The 17,073-nt window shown below is 47.6% G+C and overlaps 1 protein-coding gene across 1 annotated transcript in view; it reads right to left on the reverse strand.

Annotated features, from left to right (window-relative positions):
* Nucleotides 1-238: 238 nt before the first annotated feature.
* The window catches only part of IL17RD (interleukin 17 receptor D), a 31,335-nt gene continuing 14,500 nt past the window's right edge, over nucleotides 239-17,073 (reverse strand). Inside the window, exons 3-12 of the mRNA XM_027767067.1 lie at nucleotides 16,508-16,626; nucleotides 15,897-16,017; nucleotides 13,358-13,402; nucleotides 13,111-13,262; nucleotides 12,147-12,212; nucleotides 8,525-8,579; nucleotides 7,917-8,027; nucleotides 6,643-6,827; nucleotides 2,370-3,312; nucleotides 239-1,122 (exon numbers count right to left, since the gene is read on the reverse strand). Coding sequence (XP_027622868.1) covers nucleotides 1,010-1,122; nucleotides 2,370-3,312; nucleotides 6,643-6,827; nucleotides 7,917-8,027; nucleotides 8,525-8,579; nucleotides 12,147-12,212; nucleotides 13,111-13,262; nucleotides 13,358-13,402; nucleotides 15,897-16,014 — 1,788 coding nt within the window. The 5' untranslated portion in view covers nucleotides 16,015-16,017; nucleotides 16,508-16,626 and the 3' untranslated portion in view covers nucleotides 239-1,009. The remainder of the gene's footprint in view (nucleotides 1,123-2,369; nucleotides 3,313-6,642; nucleotides 6,828-7,916; nucleotides 8,028-8,524; nucleotides 8,580-12,146; nucleotides 12,213-13,110; nucleotides 13,263-13,357; nucleotides 13,403-15,896; nucleotides 16,018-16,507; nucleotides 16,627-17,073) is intronic.

Raw genomic sequence — 17,073 nt, forward strand, 5'->3', positions numbered from 1 at the left:
AACAAACTATGTAGAGAAGCCATTCGTAAAAATAGAACATCTACTTTGTGGGACAGTCCCCTCCTTTCTACCTTCTTGAAAAGAGGGTTGTCATTAGTCAAACCATTCAGCAGATTAAGTGGCCACCACGTCCACGCACTGCGGTATTTCAGTGAACTCTGATCCACGATGTTTAGGACACAACTGAAGCAATAGCATTATCCCACTGCCAGGCATCAGTCTCTTAAAAGTAAACTTCCGGACACCAGCATCTGAGATACAGCACAGTGAAGTACTCCAGGGAAGCTGGGCACGCTTGCGAGTGTCCATGCGGTACCTACACAGGCTCAGAGGCGGCTCTGTGTACGAGGGCCTTCTGCACGTTGACTGATCCATCTCGGGTGGAAGGGTTCAGAGGGTCAGCCCGGCCCTGTGAGCCCACCTTGGCCAGCCATGTCACTCACTAATGCATGAAGACTCACTTCCAGTGACTATATTTTCCGTCACTTTCTTGACCTCTGACTCTAAGCTTGTTTAACATCCATGGCATCACACGTTCCACGTCGGAATCAGGTAGGAATGTCATCTTCAACTGGCACTTGTTTCTGTGGCTGTAATGATGTGAAAAGTGCTTTTTCAAGAAAGCGTTTCGAACTGAAGTAGCCAACAGTGAACAGGCAGAGGTTGCCAAGCACAATGAAGTCTGAGTGATCAGTGCAGGTGTTTTTCCTGTTTCTCTTTACCGATTTCCTCCCTACCTCCCAGGACAAGCTCTGACCTGAGGCCTGATGCTAACTTGGCATGCTGTTGTCAGACCTGGCAGATGTGTCTCCAGAGCTCCATGTGCTTCTAGAAAACTGGAGACTGTGCCAAGATACCTGGTAAAGAACTGGGACAAGGACTGGCCAGAATTTCACTCCAAATGTCTTTGCGTGAGATCTCAGCTCCAAGTGGGCCAGGCAACCAGAGAGACAGCTGGAAACCAAAGAGAGGCAGCAGCTAAAGTGGCAATGCTCAGACTCCCACTGCGTTACAAAGGGGCGACTGCTTGGAGTTCATCGGTGTAGCTGTGGCAACCAAGGTCTGCTTTGCATGTCCCAGGGGTGAGGAGCTTGGAAGGAAGGGCAGGTGGCTCCTCTTCACCTAAGGACAGAAGAGAGAACAAAGCCACATGGTCATTGCATTTCACTGGGCTGGGTGTTTGTGCCAGAAAGTGGCTGGATCTAGGTCTGGGTATGGCTTTGGGCAGGAGGCAGGCATCCCAATCAGGTCAATGCTGGGCATCCTCATCCTCTTAATGACTTCGAGTTCCCTTGAGAAAAAGACTTCCTTGAAGATCTAGAATTTGCATGCCTGAGGTCCAACAAGTGACAGGCATGGTAAGGAGCAGCCAGAGGGGCCAGCAGGTGGCATGGTTGTTGTGGTGCTGGACTCTCCTACATGGCTGACTGTGATTCGTATGCCAGACCTGGAGGCTTTCTAGCTTTCCCTCTCTCTCTCTTTCTCTGATCCAATTAAACAATAATACTATTAGGGGCTGGCAGGTGGTGTGGTGGTTAAAAGCACTGGACTCCTACATGGCCAACAGCAGTTCAAGTCCCAGAGACAGCAGCTTGCTTTCTCACTCCCCCCAACACCCTGTCCTTTTCTGGTCAAGTTAAAATAAATAAATAAAATAAATAAAGTTCAATTAAATAATTCCTTCAAAAAATAATCATTCTTTTTTAATTTTTAAAAAGAATATTATTATTTTAATTTGCTATAGGGCATGTGTGCATACCAGAGAAACAGAGAGAGCAAGCAAAGGAAGGTGAGAAAGCAAGCCATTAGGTCTGGGACTCAAACCTCAGTCAATCAGATGGCAGCCCAGAACTTTAACCCCCACACCACCTGCTGGCCCAAAATAAATAATTCTTAAAAAAAAAAGAGCATGCGCCTGAGATGGTATTGTTAGGGATCCCTAGGGAAGTGAGCCCTCCTGCTTGTGCCTTGTGTTAAGCTAAAATGGAGAGAACACTGCACCCAGGATGAGAATGTGGGGGACAGGAAACTCTGACAGGTCCCCACACTCTTATCCAACACCCTTTTGGTATTAATGTTTGGGAGTTTCTGAGAGGTGATATAAGGTACGTACTGCATACCGTGTAACGCCCCTTTCTGGGTCTGGGCAGCTCGCCATAGTGGAGCATCATCATTTTGCAGCTCAAGCACTGACTATCCTCATTACCTGGGATAAATCAAAGTTTTCAGAGAAGTTGTGCCGCCCCCCACTTTCCAGCAGGTTTCGCTGCCCAGTTAGTAGGCAGCCAAATTCCAAAACCACTTGGAAGACCTCGGCAGGTGGCCAAAGCTGTGGTCTGTTCCAGGAACAGGAGCCCACGGCACCTTACCCAGGCCCGAGGAGGAGGACACGCTCTCCGTCAGGGAGGACGTTTCAGTCTGGTCCGCAGAGAGCCCCTCCATCAGCGGCAGAGACAGCTCAGAGGAGGGCACGGATGAGTCGTAGATGCCTGAGTCCCGGGGCATGTCCGATGGGCTGCCAGCTTTCACTGGGTGCAGCAGGGGCTGTAGGGTGGGGCCGCCATCGCAGCCGGCCCGCAGATCCCCATCTTCGTCCAGGCTGATCTGCTGGCCCTCGAGCTGCGAGTCAGCCCGCCCCACTGCCCCAAGCACGGCCAACTCGGCCTTCAGGCAGAGGTCGCTCTCGGACCCTGGTTTGCACATGACGTCATTTAGCACCAAGCCCGAGTCGAACTTCTCCAGGACTGGCTCCCGGTGGCGCAGCGGGGGAGGATGGAAGGGAACGAACTGCTTCTCAAACCAGTCCGGCTCCTCGTCAATGAACTGGTGCATGTTGCAAATGGCCACGTACAGGGACCGGCCCGATTTGCTCCGGAAGTAGTTCCTTCTGCTGCCGTGCCCTGGGTGCTGCCCCGGCTCCTGGGGGCCGTGGTCTCGCGAGTGCAGGTGAGAACAGAGCTGGGGGAGGTTGTCCATGAGCTTGTACTTGGTGCTCAGGTCCAGGACGCCGGGCACGTCTCCTTCGCAGGAGTAATCAAAGTAGACGGCGATGAACTTGCTGAGCGCGGCGGGGGAGCTCTGCTTGGCCTGGCGGAGCTTCTCTGCGATGGCCGCCACGGCCACCAGGAAGAGCTCCCCCTTCCCGGAGCCGCGGCCTCCCCCTTTGTGTTTGTAGTTCTTCTTGTCCACAAAGTACTTCATGCCTTTGGAACACACCACGATGACGAACTGGGACTCCTGGATCTTCTGGGTGACCCACTCTCGCTGCCCGGCTCTGCACAGGCTGAAGTCTTCCCACAGGTCCAGAGCCACCTGCAGAGAAGACAGGGCCCCTCACTCACCCGAACGATCGGGAAGAAGAGCTACGTAGGTCACGTCGTCTGTTCTGTGCCATTATGACTAGCAGGGTCGTGGGAAGGCTTGGGGTTACCCAGTGCTACGGTTCCTGGGTGGTCAGACCCCAGGCCCTCGGCAAGGGCTTGGCCCCAGCAGCCGGTTTAGCATGTGTGGGTTCATCACCACTCCTGCCCTCGCACTGGGGAGAGGGACGCACAGAGCCTTGGGCAACCCCAAACTACACAGGATGCCCTCGAGGACCCTAGAGTGGTGGAAAGCAATGCGACCGGGAGGCATTCAGGTTGGTGGTTCAGGTGGGTGAGGCCTGGATGGGAGGGGCAGGTCCCAGAGAGAAGGCTGGCAGGCTCGGGGAGCAGGACACGGATGGTAACCCCCAAGGTGCGCTGGGGAATGGGACTCGGTCCTGGGTGTCAGTCACCACAATGGTCGATGACTTGTGTCCAGAGACTGTGACTGACAAAAAAGGACTTCTGTGGCCTTTTTCACAGCCCTGGAGTCACCCATGCTGTTCAGCAGTGGGCTGATGGTTGGAGACAAGGGTGGTGACCTGCAGAGGCATGGCTATTCCTGTTAACTCACTTGGGCGTGGCCAGTACCTCCCTTCAAGGCTTCACAGAGGACCACAGGGTCACAGCTCTGCAAGACCTGTAACTCCAGGGGGGATCTGACAGGGAGGGAGGAGGGGACATTCCTGACAAAGGAAAGAAAACCAAGTGGCTTCACCTCCTCAGACCACTTTCGTCTGCTGCTGCTGGAAACGCCTCTTGGCAGTTAGGTTCTCTTCCATTTGTAGTTCGGAAATAAATTCCCAGCGGCTGTGACTGAACACGGCAGGTTCCGTCTCTTGTAGGGGAAGGACATTCTGAAAGGACTGTCCTCTGCCCTAAGACAATTACCAGGCGGAAGAGAGCCCCGACTTCCATCCTCTTGCTGAAAATAACCCTGACTGGTCTTATACTTTCCTTAATTCTCGTAAACTTTATATAGGCTAAAAGCTAATTGGGAACATACCAAGCATTTTAAAATGCTCCTTTTCTTGGTCAAGTAATTTTATTTTCAAGCATCTATCCCTGGCAAATTATCAGAAATGGGGCAATATTTAACTACTGAGTTAATAAGTTAGACTAACTCAGTTACGGTGAACCAATATTATTGGATCAAGTGTCTATTTAAAGTGTAGTATACATAGAATTGCTAGTAGCATATATAATTAATAAAAGATTGTTTTTTTTTAAAAAAATCATTCCTATTTACCTGAAATGGCTAATAGTATCTATGGGGCCAGCAGATGGCCTGGCAGTTAAGGTGCTGAGTTCCCACACGGCCGCCCAGTTTGAGTCCTAGACCTACTGGCCTGGAAATCACACTGGGTATGTGTGTGAGAGTGCCCAAAATCCCAAGAGGAGAATGGAGAAGGGACTGTGGCATGACCATCCCCCCTAGTGGGATTTCTCAATTTCCCCCTCTCCCTCTGGCAAGTGCATGTGCCCTATGGCAAAAAACAAACAAACAAAAACCCGAATGAACAAAAGCTGCATGTATGAGCTCATCTGTGTGGAAAACGACTGGAAGGAAGTATACCAGTGACCGTGGTTCCTCTTTCTTCAGATTAGGGTTCCAGGCAATTTTTTATCATCCTTTTCTAATTCCTAAATTTTCTGCGGTGAACGTTACGCTCATAATTTTAAGTGTTTTTCCTAGAGACTAATCACTTGCAAAGCCCAGCAAACTGGCGTGTCTGTGTTATCTGAAGACAACACGGGCCACTGGCCGGCGTTTGCAGTTACTTTGCTGAAGCTTCCCTTCTGCGACCTCACAGTTTCTATGCAGGAGAGAAATGCGCAGGTCTTGCAGATACATCTTATTGACACCAGGGGGCAGCCTCACCACATGGAGAGATGCTGAGAACCATCAGCGGTCGGGTTCAAACCACAAATAGGTTCCAATTACACAATTATCGTATACAATTCTTGCATTTGTAAGAAATGAGGTGTGTGTCCACCAGAGCTTTGAACTTCAGTAAAAATTAACACTACGACATTAAAGAAAAGTTCTATATTATTAATAGCTTAACTCAAGAGAATGGCCCAGAAACCAAAGCAGACGTGAGCACTTCACACACTGCTGTTCTCTGGGGGCCCTCCTTTCCTAGTTCTGTCCCACACTGCCAGTTTCTCTCATTCCACAACTTCATACCAGTCACTGACCAAGCAATTGCTCAGAGTCTTTGTTAAATACTCCTCCCTGCACCTCAAGAGCCCCTACAATGGCAGTTGCATTCTCCATTCCCCTTCTGGGCAAAACTTTCCCAGAGAACTGTCTAAACTCACCGTTTTACTTGCTGTTCTCTTCCTGACCCTCCAAGGGGGCTTCTGTCCTGACCTGCTCAGGGTGCATATTCCTATGGCGACTGCTAGTCTTTTATTTATTTTAAAGAGAAGGTCTCACCATATCACAGTCTTCCTGCCTGTCTCCCAGCTTGGACTACAGGTGACACCGCTATGACACCGCTATGCCTGGTGGGTTTTTTGGTTTGTTTTTCCTAAGACAGGCCCTTGCTCAGTCTCAAACTTTCCATCCTGCTGGCTCAACCTCTCGGAGTGGCTGGGATTACAGATGCATGCCACCAAACTTGGCCTATAGGCTGGACCAGGAATTGAACCTAGGTCTCCCTTTGTGGTTCCAGCTGCTGAATACGTCTTAGCAGCGTGTACCAGCACAGCTGAGCCTACTGGTCTTCTTAATGCCTCCAAAGCCTCCTGCCAGGTGGATGCCACTCCAGGTTACTGAGCAGGAGCATGTCAGGCTTAGATGTAAGCATTATGGGAACCAGCAGTTGGTGTAATGGTTACATCACTGGACTCCCATGTAGTTGACCACGGTTCAAGTCCTGGACCTGGTGACTTAAAACTCACACTGGGTGCATGTGCAAGTCCAAGTGCATGCATGCCCAAGATCCCAAGAGGAGAATGGAGGAAGGGACTGTGGCATGGCCATCCCCCCGGGATTTCTCACTTTCTGTCCCTTTGTCTCTCTGATGAGTGCACATGACCTACAGCAAAAATCTCTCTAAAAAAATAAAAATAAGTAAGCATTAGGAAACAGTACTGGCAGTGGGTGGGGCGGACTGAGAGAAGAGTGCAAGACTGTCCCTAGTTTAGAAGCTATGGCACTAGTCCAGGATAGGTGTCACCAGAGGCCTGATGGAGAGGAGGGAGAAGGCGGCGAGGACTGGTCACGAGTGCTTATCAGGCCAGGGTAGAGAGGAGGCTTTAGGTCCCACACCTCGCAGCCACAGAAGTCCTGGAGGAAGTAGGCAAAACACTGGACGACGTTCATGTGGTTCTGGCCGTCTTTACTGGAGTAGCAGAGGAAGACCTTCGGCCGCGGCCGGAGCCCCTCCCTGGGCAGTGCTGCAGTGTACGTGGAGGCCTCGGAGCTCTCTTCATCCAAGTGAGAGTATATGTTTTCTAAATCAGAAAAGAAGATGTGGTTGACACTACAAGCTACACCTGTTCTGTTCCCTGAGGCTCAAAACCCCAGCTATCTCCCAGGAAGAAGAGCTGGCGCGTCCATCTGCAGTAGGCCTGGTCCTCCCACTCCTCCAGTCCCTTGGGTCATCACTAGGACTGGGGACACTTGGCTTACACAGAGGAACAATGAGCGGTTGAAATTGTTCTCAACTGAAATTGACCTGGGACAAGCTAAGAAGCGCTGCCAGGGCCACCCTAATCACAAAAGCGCCCAGAACTAGCTCTTGAGACCAAGTGCCCGTAGACCAACTAAGCACTGGTAGGGCTTTCTTTTTTAAAAAATAAAAGGTGTTCATTGAGGTGTAATTTGCACAGGTAGAGTGCCTACATCTTAAGTGTACATCTCACTAAATTTTCATGTGACTACACACTTACATGACCTGCACCAAGACCAAGAAATAGATCATTGCCAGCTCTGCGGAGGTTGTCTCGTGACCTCTGACTTCTATAAATGATCAAGTCCTACTAAATCCTTCCTGGAACTTTAGACTTCCCACTGTGCCCTTGAATCTACTTTCCTGGGTTTGAGAACAGAATTATGCCTGTCCTCGGAGGGCCAGCAGATGGCATAGTGGTTATGTCATTGTACTTCCACATGACTGAACATGGTTCAAGTCCAGGACCCAATGGCTTGAAAATCATGCTAAAAACATTTATGTGTGTGCCCAAGATCCTGGGAGGAGAACGGAGAAGGGACCACAGCGCGGCCAACCCCCTGCAGGGTGGTGATTTCTCGCTTTCTCTCTCACTGTCTCTGTCTCTTTCTCTCTCTCTGGAGCACATACATGCCCTAAGGCAAAACCCTCTTCCAAAAAAAAAATGGTACCAGTCCTTTCAGTAGCTCCTGAGGTTGAAAGCTAAACACTCTCATCCTGGGATCTACAGTAGCCAGCGAACTGCCTCCGAACCGTGAGGGTTCCCAGACGCCAGCCCGCAGGAACCAGGTGCTCCAGCCTCCCTTTCGGTTGGCAGTGCTCCCTGGCCTGCCCCTGGGGGGCGGGGGGCACACAGCACACAAAGGGATACCTTGTTGCTTCTTGCGGCACATGACAGTGAAGAGCGTTGCGAATGCGGAGATGACGACCAGCGGCACGGTGATGGCCACAGCTCTGATGGGCCCAGCCCACGGGGAATGCACTGGGGGATTTCAAAGGGAAAGCTTTCAGACTTAAGCCTCGGAACAGGTTCAAAGAGAAAAACCTTTTTTTTTTTTTTTAATGCTTTTCTTTTCAAACATAAGCCACATAACAGGTTCCAGGACCCAACCACCACCTTTTCTCTAATGCTGGTTTGGTGATTATAAAAGGATTCTACAGTTCATTTTTAAAGGGTTTCAGAAAACAATTCCCCAGTGAGGAGTCTGCTGGGACCTTAAATACCTTGGAGTGAGAATTCTGCCTAAGGAAACCTCCCCTCCCACCACTTTTCTCCGAGGACAATCGACTATTCACTTTCCCTGCACTGGCTTTGATCTCAGGCTGTGTCAGGGTGGAAGGGAAGGCAGGTCTGATGGAACACATCTGAGCGAGAGGAGCCGAATTCCTTTTTGTTTTTGTAACCCATGAAGCACGGAAAGCATCGGATACCGTGGTGTGCAGTGTCTATAGCCAGAATGTCAAACACACGGACTTTACCTGGCTTTAGGGCATAATGCATCACTTTTCTTGTCGTATTCGTGTCATCGACCAGCTGCAGAACAGAGGGCACTGCGTTAATTAGTTTTTAGAGAGGAGCCTTTACAGACTACTTCTAGAAATAAGTGGGGAAATGGTGATTTCATTCATTTCCCATCAGTGGGCAGTAGGGGATGACTGTAAGGGGACAGGATGGAGGAGAACGGCTGAAGATGAGGGCGGGTGGGCCTGCATTCATTTCCCAGGCTGGGGTCAGGCGCTAAGAACAGGCGAGCTCAGCTTGCTTCACCCACTCACAGTTCCAGGGTGCATCATGTTTCCTTTCCTGAATCAAAAAGCTGTTTATTCATTGAAGGATTTGGCTAATGAGACCCACATTGGAACAATGTTCAATTAAACGAGCATCCGCCTCTATTAATGCCTCAGGAAGGTGTGTCGGTTCAGAAGTGCATTCTGCCAGCGAGGAATGTGAGCGCGGGGCGTTTCTGCCCAAATGTTAAGACGTGCTATGCTGGTTGTCTCTGAATAGTGAGACTGTGGACTGCTAACTGCTTCGCTTTTTCACCCTTCCTTTTGTAGTGCCAACCTGATACTCAAAAAGTAATTTTTAAAAAGAAAAGAGATGAGGGCCAGCAGGTGACGTGGTGGTTAAGACACTGGACTCCCACATGGCCCACAGCGGTCTGAATCCTAGACCTTGAGGCTTACTTTCTCACTTCTCTCACTCTGTCCCTCTCTGGTCAAAAATTAAAAAGAGGGGGGGACCAGCAGTTAGCATAATGGCTATGTCGCTGGACTCCCACGTAGTCGACCATGGTTCAAGTTCCGGACCCGGTGGCTTAAACTCACGCCGGGCGCGTGTGCGTGCGTGTCCAAGATCCCGAGAGGAGAATGGAGGAGAAGGGATTGTGGCGTGGCCATCTCCCCTGGGGAGTGATTTCTCGCTTTCTGTCTCTGTCTGTCTGGCAAGCGCACACGCCCTATGGCAAAAAAACTTTTCCAAAAAAAAATAATAAAATAAATAACAATAAATAAATAAAGTGAAATAAAATAATTCTTTTTTTAAAAAAAAGAAAAGAGATGTCATTTGTATGCTCTTGGAAGTGGTGTTTGGAACTCATGTATACATACTTATGTAGAAGAACGCATGGCAACAGCAACCCTAGGGAAATAAAGCAGATGCAATAGGTGTAACGTTGGGGGTAGAGTTTATTTGTTTTGGGGATTTTGTTTTTCTTTTGCTGTTTTAATACTGAAAACTTTTATAAAGCTAAATGTTTTTTTAAAGTTTTTGCTATAGGGCATGTATGCTCTCCAAAGAGACAGAGAGAGAGAAAACCTCTCCACCCTGGGGGGTGGCTATACCTCAATCCTTTCTCCTCCATTCTCCTAAATATACATTTAAAACGTTCAGCTTTCGGGACTGGAGGTGGGGTGGTGGTTGAGGGTGCTGGACTCCCACATGGCCAACCATGGTTCAAGTCCTGGACCTGGCAGCTTGGTTTCTCACTCCTCCCCACCCTCTCTCTCTTTGCTCTGTTCCCTCTCTGGTCAAATTAAAATAAATAAATAAAGTTAAATAAAATAATTCTTAAAAAAATAATAAACTTTGGGTCAGCAGGTGGCATGGAGGTTAAGACACTGGATCCCACATAGCTGGCTACACGGGTTGGAGTCCTGACTTGGCGGCTTGAAAAATCATACCAGGCGTGTGTGCTTATGTGCTCAAAATCCCAAGAGGAAACTGGAGGAGAAGGGATTACAGTGTGGCCATGCCCCCTGGGGTGGTTGTTCACGTTCACTTTCTCCCTCTCTCTGGTAAGCACACATTCTCTATAGCAAAACCTAAAAAAAAGTACATTTATAGTATGAACACATATTATATACTATGTTGATAAGTACACTGCATATAAATTTTAAATCATAGCTATATTATGAACTATATGGTTACATAAAAATACTTATTTGAAATGGTTAATGAAAAGATCAAAGATCGATTATGTGTAAACTTTAAAAAAGCACATTAAAAACCATATAAAATATAACTGCACACCTTCAGTGGCTTGAAATTTTAGTGTTGTAAACACTTGGAATTCTACACAGAGTGAATTCAGACTGCAGAATTAATAATAGGGCTTTCTTGAGTTATACACACCTCAATTATATAATCCCCTGGAGAAATATTCTGAAGGAGGCAGCTGGTTGTCTCTGTATTTTGCTCCTGCCAAGAAGCAAAGAACACTTTAAAAACTCATTTCTTGGGAAAAGGCCACCAGGACCCCTCTTCCACCCTAGAACTACAGAGACTGACCACCAGTCTCGACCAGTTTTCAGATGATGGAATTAGATCAGAAAGCAGCTGTTAACCTCCACGTGCTATCTGAACTTCACTCTGATGAAAAGCAGTGAGCACCCACTTCCATCTTCTTCGCTTAGCAGGTGGCACCCTTAGTGGTAATATTTGATTTGAAGACAAAGAAACTAGTCAGAATACTCTTTACTTAATAAAAAGGGTGGGGGAAGAAATTACCAGTGTGTGTTTGTATATATTTAATTTCCCATAAATTTAACTTGAGCAGAAGATCAAAGAAGGTCAATGACAGGGCTGGCTGGTGGCAGTGGTTAAAATGGCTGGATCCCATATGGCTGACTGCACAGTTCAAGTTCAAGACCCACAGCTTGAGAACCATGCCAGGCATGTATGCCTGTGTGCCCAAAACTCAAAAAGGAGGGAGAAATGGAGGAGAAGAAATTGTGGTGCAACCATTCTCCATGGGGAAGGTGCTTCATCTCTCTCCTCTCTTTCTCTCCAATGAGTACACACTCACTGGCAAATTAAAAAAAAAAAAAAAAAAAAAAAAAAAAAAAACACAACGTTCAGCTTTCGGGACTGGAGGTGGGGTGGTGGTTGAGGGTGCTGGACTCCCACATGGCCAACCATGGTTCAAGTCCTGGACCTGGCAGCTTGGTTTCTCACTCCTCCCCACCCTCTCTCTCTTTGCTCTGTTCCCTCTCTGGTCAAATTAAAATAAATAAATTAAGTTAAATAAAATAATTCTTAAAAAAATAATAAACTTTGGGTCAGCAGGTGGCATGGAGGTTAAGACACTGGATCCCACATAGCTGGCTACACGGGTTGGAGTCCTGACTTGGCGGCTTGAAAAATCATACCAGGCGTGTGTGCTTATGTGCTCAAAATCCCAAGAGGAAACTGGAGGAGAAGGGATTACAGTGTGGCCATGCCCCCTGGGGTGGTTGTTCACGTTCACTTTCTCCCTCTCTCTGGTAAGCACACATTCTCTATAGCAAAACCTAAAAAAAAGTACATTTATAGTATGAACACATATTATATACTATGTTGATAAGTACACTGCATATAAATTTTAAATCATAGCTATATTATGAACTATATGGTTACATAAAAATACTTATTTGAAATGGTTAATGAAAAGATCAAAGATCGATTATGTGTAAACTTTAAAAAAGCACATTAAAAACCATATAAAATATAACTGCACACCTTCAGTGGCTTGAAATTTTAGTGTTGTAAACACTTGGAATTCTACACAGAGTGAATTCAGACTGCAGAATTAATAATAGGGCTTTCTTGAGTTATACACACCTCAATTATATAATCCCCTGGAGAAATATTCTGAAGGAGGCAGCTGGTTGTCTCTGTATTTTGCTCCTGCCAAGAAGCAAAGAACACTTTAAAAACTCATTTCTTGGGAAAAGGCCACCAGGACCCCTCTTCCACCCTAGAACTACAGAGACTGACCACCAGTCTCGACCAGTTTTCAGATGATGGAATTAGATCAGAAAGCAGCTGTTAACCTCCACGTGCTATCTGAACTTCACTCTGATGAAAAGCAGTGAGCACCCACTTCCATCTTCTTCGCTTAGCAGGTGGCACCCTTAGTGGTAATATTTGATTTGAAGACAAAGAAACTAGTCAGAATACTCTTTACTTAATAAAAAGGGTGGGGGAAGAAATTACCAGTGTGTGTTTGTATATATTTAATTTCCCATAAATTTAACTTGAGCAGAAGATCAAAGAAGGTCAATGACAGGGCTGGCTGGTGGCAGTGGTTAAAATGGCTGGATCCCATATGGCTGACTGCACAGTTCAAGTTCAAGACCCACAGCTTGAGAACCATGCCAGGCATGTATGCCTGTGTGCCCAAAACTCAAAAAGGAGGGAGAAATGGAGGAGAAGAAATTGTGGTGCAACCATTCTCCATGGGGAAGGTGCTTCATCTCTCTCCTCTCTTTCTCTCCAATGAGTACACACTCACTGGCAAATTAAAAAAAAAAAAAGCAAACACACACACACCAGAAATCCTTAATTCTTTTGATTAGTTGGCAGTACTTTTACCAGGCTACATCAGCACTCAGAAAGCCAAGGTTTGGATAACTGGAGAAAAGGGTTGGCAAAGTGGTTCTGAGACATACCCAGTGCTAACATTCTAGAAAGTCTATCAACCTCTGAGAGCCAACAATGCCTAATGCTCAGTCAGCCGCTCAAATTCCAATGGCCCAGAGGTCACCAAAGAACAGTGTTCTTCTATATACACCTAGCAGCTTACCTGCCGACAGGTCTTTCTCTTAAAGGGTCCTTCGTGCTTGAGCTTGTAATGCAGATAGAAGAAACGGAAGCCAAAGCTGGGTGGTGCGTGGTCGAAGGACACCTGCATGTCTGAACCGTGCTGGGTGATGTTCAGGTTCCGAGGCTTCCAGACTGAGGAAGAAGAACCTGGAGTGAGCATCGAGGCGGCCCCACACCGTCATGTGGCAACACCTTGGGACTTGGCCAACAAGAACGGCTATACTTACAGGGTTTACAGGCCAGGTTGTCCGGCTGTAACAGCAGGTCGCAGGCTACCAAGAGAGAAACATTATTTTTCATTTTAGGATTTTCTTTAAAGAATTATCTTATTTAACTTTGTTTATTTATTTTAATTTGACCAGAGAGGGACAGAGTGAGAAGGAGGGAAGTGAGAGAGCAAGCCACCATGTCCAAGGCTTGAACTGTGGTTGGTCATATGGGAATCCAACATCCTTAGCCACCATGCCACCTACCGGTGCCATTAACCAACAATTTAATAAAATATACTACCTACCCCAATACTGTGGGAAAACATAAAATATATCAATTCCACAAAGATTTTCATTGTAATGCAATTTTATCTTATGAAAATTTAAATGGTACAATATAAAAATATTAATAAAGTTCACTTTATACCACATAAATGATAAATAGAACAATATAAATGACCCAGATTTTTTTTTTCTTAATTTGCAAGAGGGCATGTGCACTCTTTTTTTTTTTTCTTTTCTTTTGGAGAGGTTTTCGCTATAGGGTGCGTGCGCTCGCCAAACAGACAGAGACAGACAGAGAGACAGAAAGTGAGAAATCACCCCCCAGGGGGTATGGCCACACCACAATCCCTTCTCCTCCATTCTCCTCTTGGGATCTTGGGCACACACGCACACGTGCCCGGCGTGAGTTTTAAGCCACCGGGTCCGGGACACGAACCACCGTCGACTTCGTGGGAGTCCAGCAACATAGCCATTACGCTGAATGCTGGTTCCAGGGCATGTGCACCCCCTGGGAAGCCCACACATGCCTAAGATCCCGAGAAAACGGAAGAGAAGGGATTGCGGCATGGCCATCCCCCTGGGCGGTGATTTCTCGCTTTCTGTCTGCCTTTCTGCTTAGCACATGTGCCCTACAGTAAAAACCTCTCCAAAAAAAAGAAAAAAAAAAAATTGCAAGAGGGCGTGTGTGCTCTTGAGAGATACAGAGGGTGGGAAGAATAAGAAAGCACTCCGCATGGGGAATGGTCATACTGCAATCCTTCTCCGTTTCTCCGTCCTTCTAGGATTTGGGGCACACATGCACATGTGTCTGATTTTTTTCTTTTTAAGGTGTTTGCCATACAGTGTGTGTGCTCGCCAGAGACAGTGAAAGTCACCCCCTGGGGGGATGGCCCTTCACCTCCATTCTCCTCTCCAGATTTTGGGCACAGGTATACACGTGTATGGTGTGATTTTTAATCCACCAGATCCAGGACTCAAATCACAGCTATGTGGGAGTCCAGCACTTTAACCATCATGCCACCTGCTGGCCACCCTGGCATGTTTTTTAAGCCACTCAGTGTTTGACTCGAGCTGTGAAGTCAGTTACGTGGGATCTAGCTCCTCAACCACCCTGCAACAGGCTGGCCCAGTCACTCAATTTTTTTTTTTTGGGGGGGGTGGGGAGGTTTTTGCTATAGGGCGTGTGTGCTCGCCAGAAAGACAGAGACAGAGAGACAAGAGAGTGAGAAATCACCCCCCCAGGGGGGATGGCCACACCACAATCCCTTCTTCTCCATTCTCCTCTCAGGATCTTAGGCACGCACACACACTCCCGACATGAGTTTAAGCCACTGGGTCCGGGACTCGAACCGTGGTCGACTATATGGGAGTCCAGCGACATAGCCATTATGCTAGCTGCTGGTCCCCTCCCAAATTTTAAGTCTGTCAAGCATTAAACACAGTTTTAAGGCAAGAGGCCAAGGGCAGAACTGTGTCTGTATCAGTCATAAGGAGGCTGTTTTAGCTGGAAACAGAAATAGCGCTGGCCTATGCTCCACTGTGAAGGTATCTAGAACAAGAGAGTTGCAGAGTGTCTTGGGAACAGTCACAGGCTTATTTTAATCTTCCCTGAGAAAAAAGAGGGGAGGGAGAGTGACAAAGCAAGCCGCCAGGTCCAGGACTCAAACCGTGGTCAGTCACATAGGAGTCCAGCACCTTAACTACCATGCCACCTGCCAGCACCCCCATACTCCTACTACCCTTTACCCCAAAATCAACCTAATTTTTAAAAATATTTGGTCTTTCTTTTAATCAAATTGTTTAGATACATGGCCGTCTTCATGGTGGTCACAGCATCCTCAAAAAATTAATTAATTAACTAAATAAATCAACAAGCTGGAGTGGGTATTTCTGGTTAGATGAACAGTTTCAGGACCCGAGGCCAGTAGGTGGCATGGTGGTTGAGGTGACGGACTACCACATGGCCATCTGACGTTCAAGTCCCAGACCTGGTGACTTGCTTTCTCACTTTCTCTGTCTCTCTCTGGTCAAATTAAACAATAATAATAAATAAAATAATTCTTAAAAAAAAAAAAAAGAAAAGGGCAAAACAGTGGCAGGACCTAACCTTAATTCTAGAAAAGAAACTGGATACTTTCTGGATGCTTTTCTCCTTGCCATAGCTGTTTTATACCACTATTTGGTGGGTCTTGACCACATTTCTGTAGGAAAATCATTAGAAGCAGGAGAAGAGGAGGAGTCACGGGAACCGGGCAGTAAAGACCATACTCACCCCGGGTTCTGAAGAAGAAAGGATGGTAGTTGCTTTCGTTTTTAACAGAAGGAAAAGGGACAATCTTTACAAAATAATCCGTTTCAAATTTCATATTCAGGAAAGGTTGAGATTCCATTCCCTAAAAGGGAACAAAAACACAGGTTACATCATGGGAAAACTACCCACGCTGCGACCCTGTCACCCAGACAGTCCCAGGGCTGGGGGACGTGCCCAGGTCTATCCCCTGGCCTAGATCAGGTCTGAATCTCGCTGTGATGATGGACAACGCTGTCTGTCCTTTGGCCAGGAAGCCACCACGGCTTGTTAATACCAGACTGCAGACCTGGGGGGCAGTGCGTGCCCACAGACACTCTTCCGAGCACAGACACCTTCCAGGCTGTCTGCCTGAGCGGTGGGTAACCCAGGAGGTGAGTTAACCGTGGAGAGGTGCTGAACAGCTGCCCTGGGAGCGTGGAGCCAGCTCCTGGTGCTGCCATGCCATTCTCTCCCACCTTGGCAGGTGGGGTGGGCCCCACAGCCCTCCCTTCTCCAATTTCAGGCTTTCAATGGACTATTCAGGCCCCCGCACAATGGCGCGTCCTCTGGAGCACATTCGGAGTGTGACTTACAGTTCTTTTGAAGCTGCTGTTGAGCTGCTTCGGGTCCTTTAGAATCAGTTGTTGGCACTGTCTTCCTTCCGACTTCAGCTCCTCCAGTATTACCCGAAATCCCTTTAGGAATTCGATGCCTAAGCAACAAGGAATGCTTTCATTAAAAGTGGACCTAATTACTTCTGAACACTCTCTCCTCCCAGATCACCAGATCACCATCCTCAACCTGTACGCCTGTGGGTGTGAACGGGCTCCTCGCTCTGGACAGGACGGCTGAGTGCAGAGTAAAGCAGGTGCCCATCCTGATCCGCCCGGTCCACACCAGCTGACTCCGTCCCACCGTTACTGAGGAACAGCCTCTCACCAGGCCAGCCATTTCGCAAACACCCATCACTTCTGTGGCATAACCATTCAAATATTTAGACCCGAGTCACAACTGATAAAACCTCACAGTGGGATATATCATTTCTAGGCTCACCAAACAGGGTACATTCAGCCGCTGATAACTCCCATTGCTGCCTAGAGGGTCCCCTTCAGCCATATTCCCATTTTAAGTTTTAGCTCTCTAGTTTTTTCTTCCTTTC

Source organism: Tupaia chinensis, unplaced genomic scaffold (assembly GCF_000334495.1).
Source record: "Tupaia chinensis unplaced genomic scaffold, TupChi_1.0 Scaffold143906_1, whole genome shotgun sequence".
In the NCBI taxonomy this organism is placed as follows: Eukaryota; Metazoa; Chordata; class Mammalia; order Scandentia; family Tupaiidae; genus Tupaia; species Tupaia belangeri.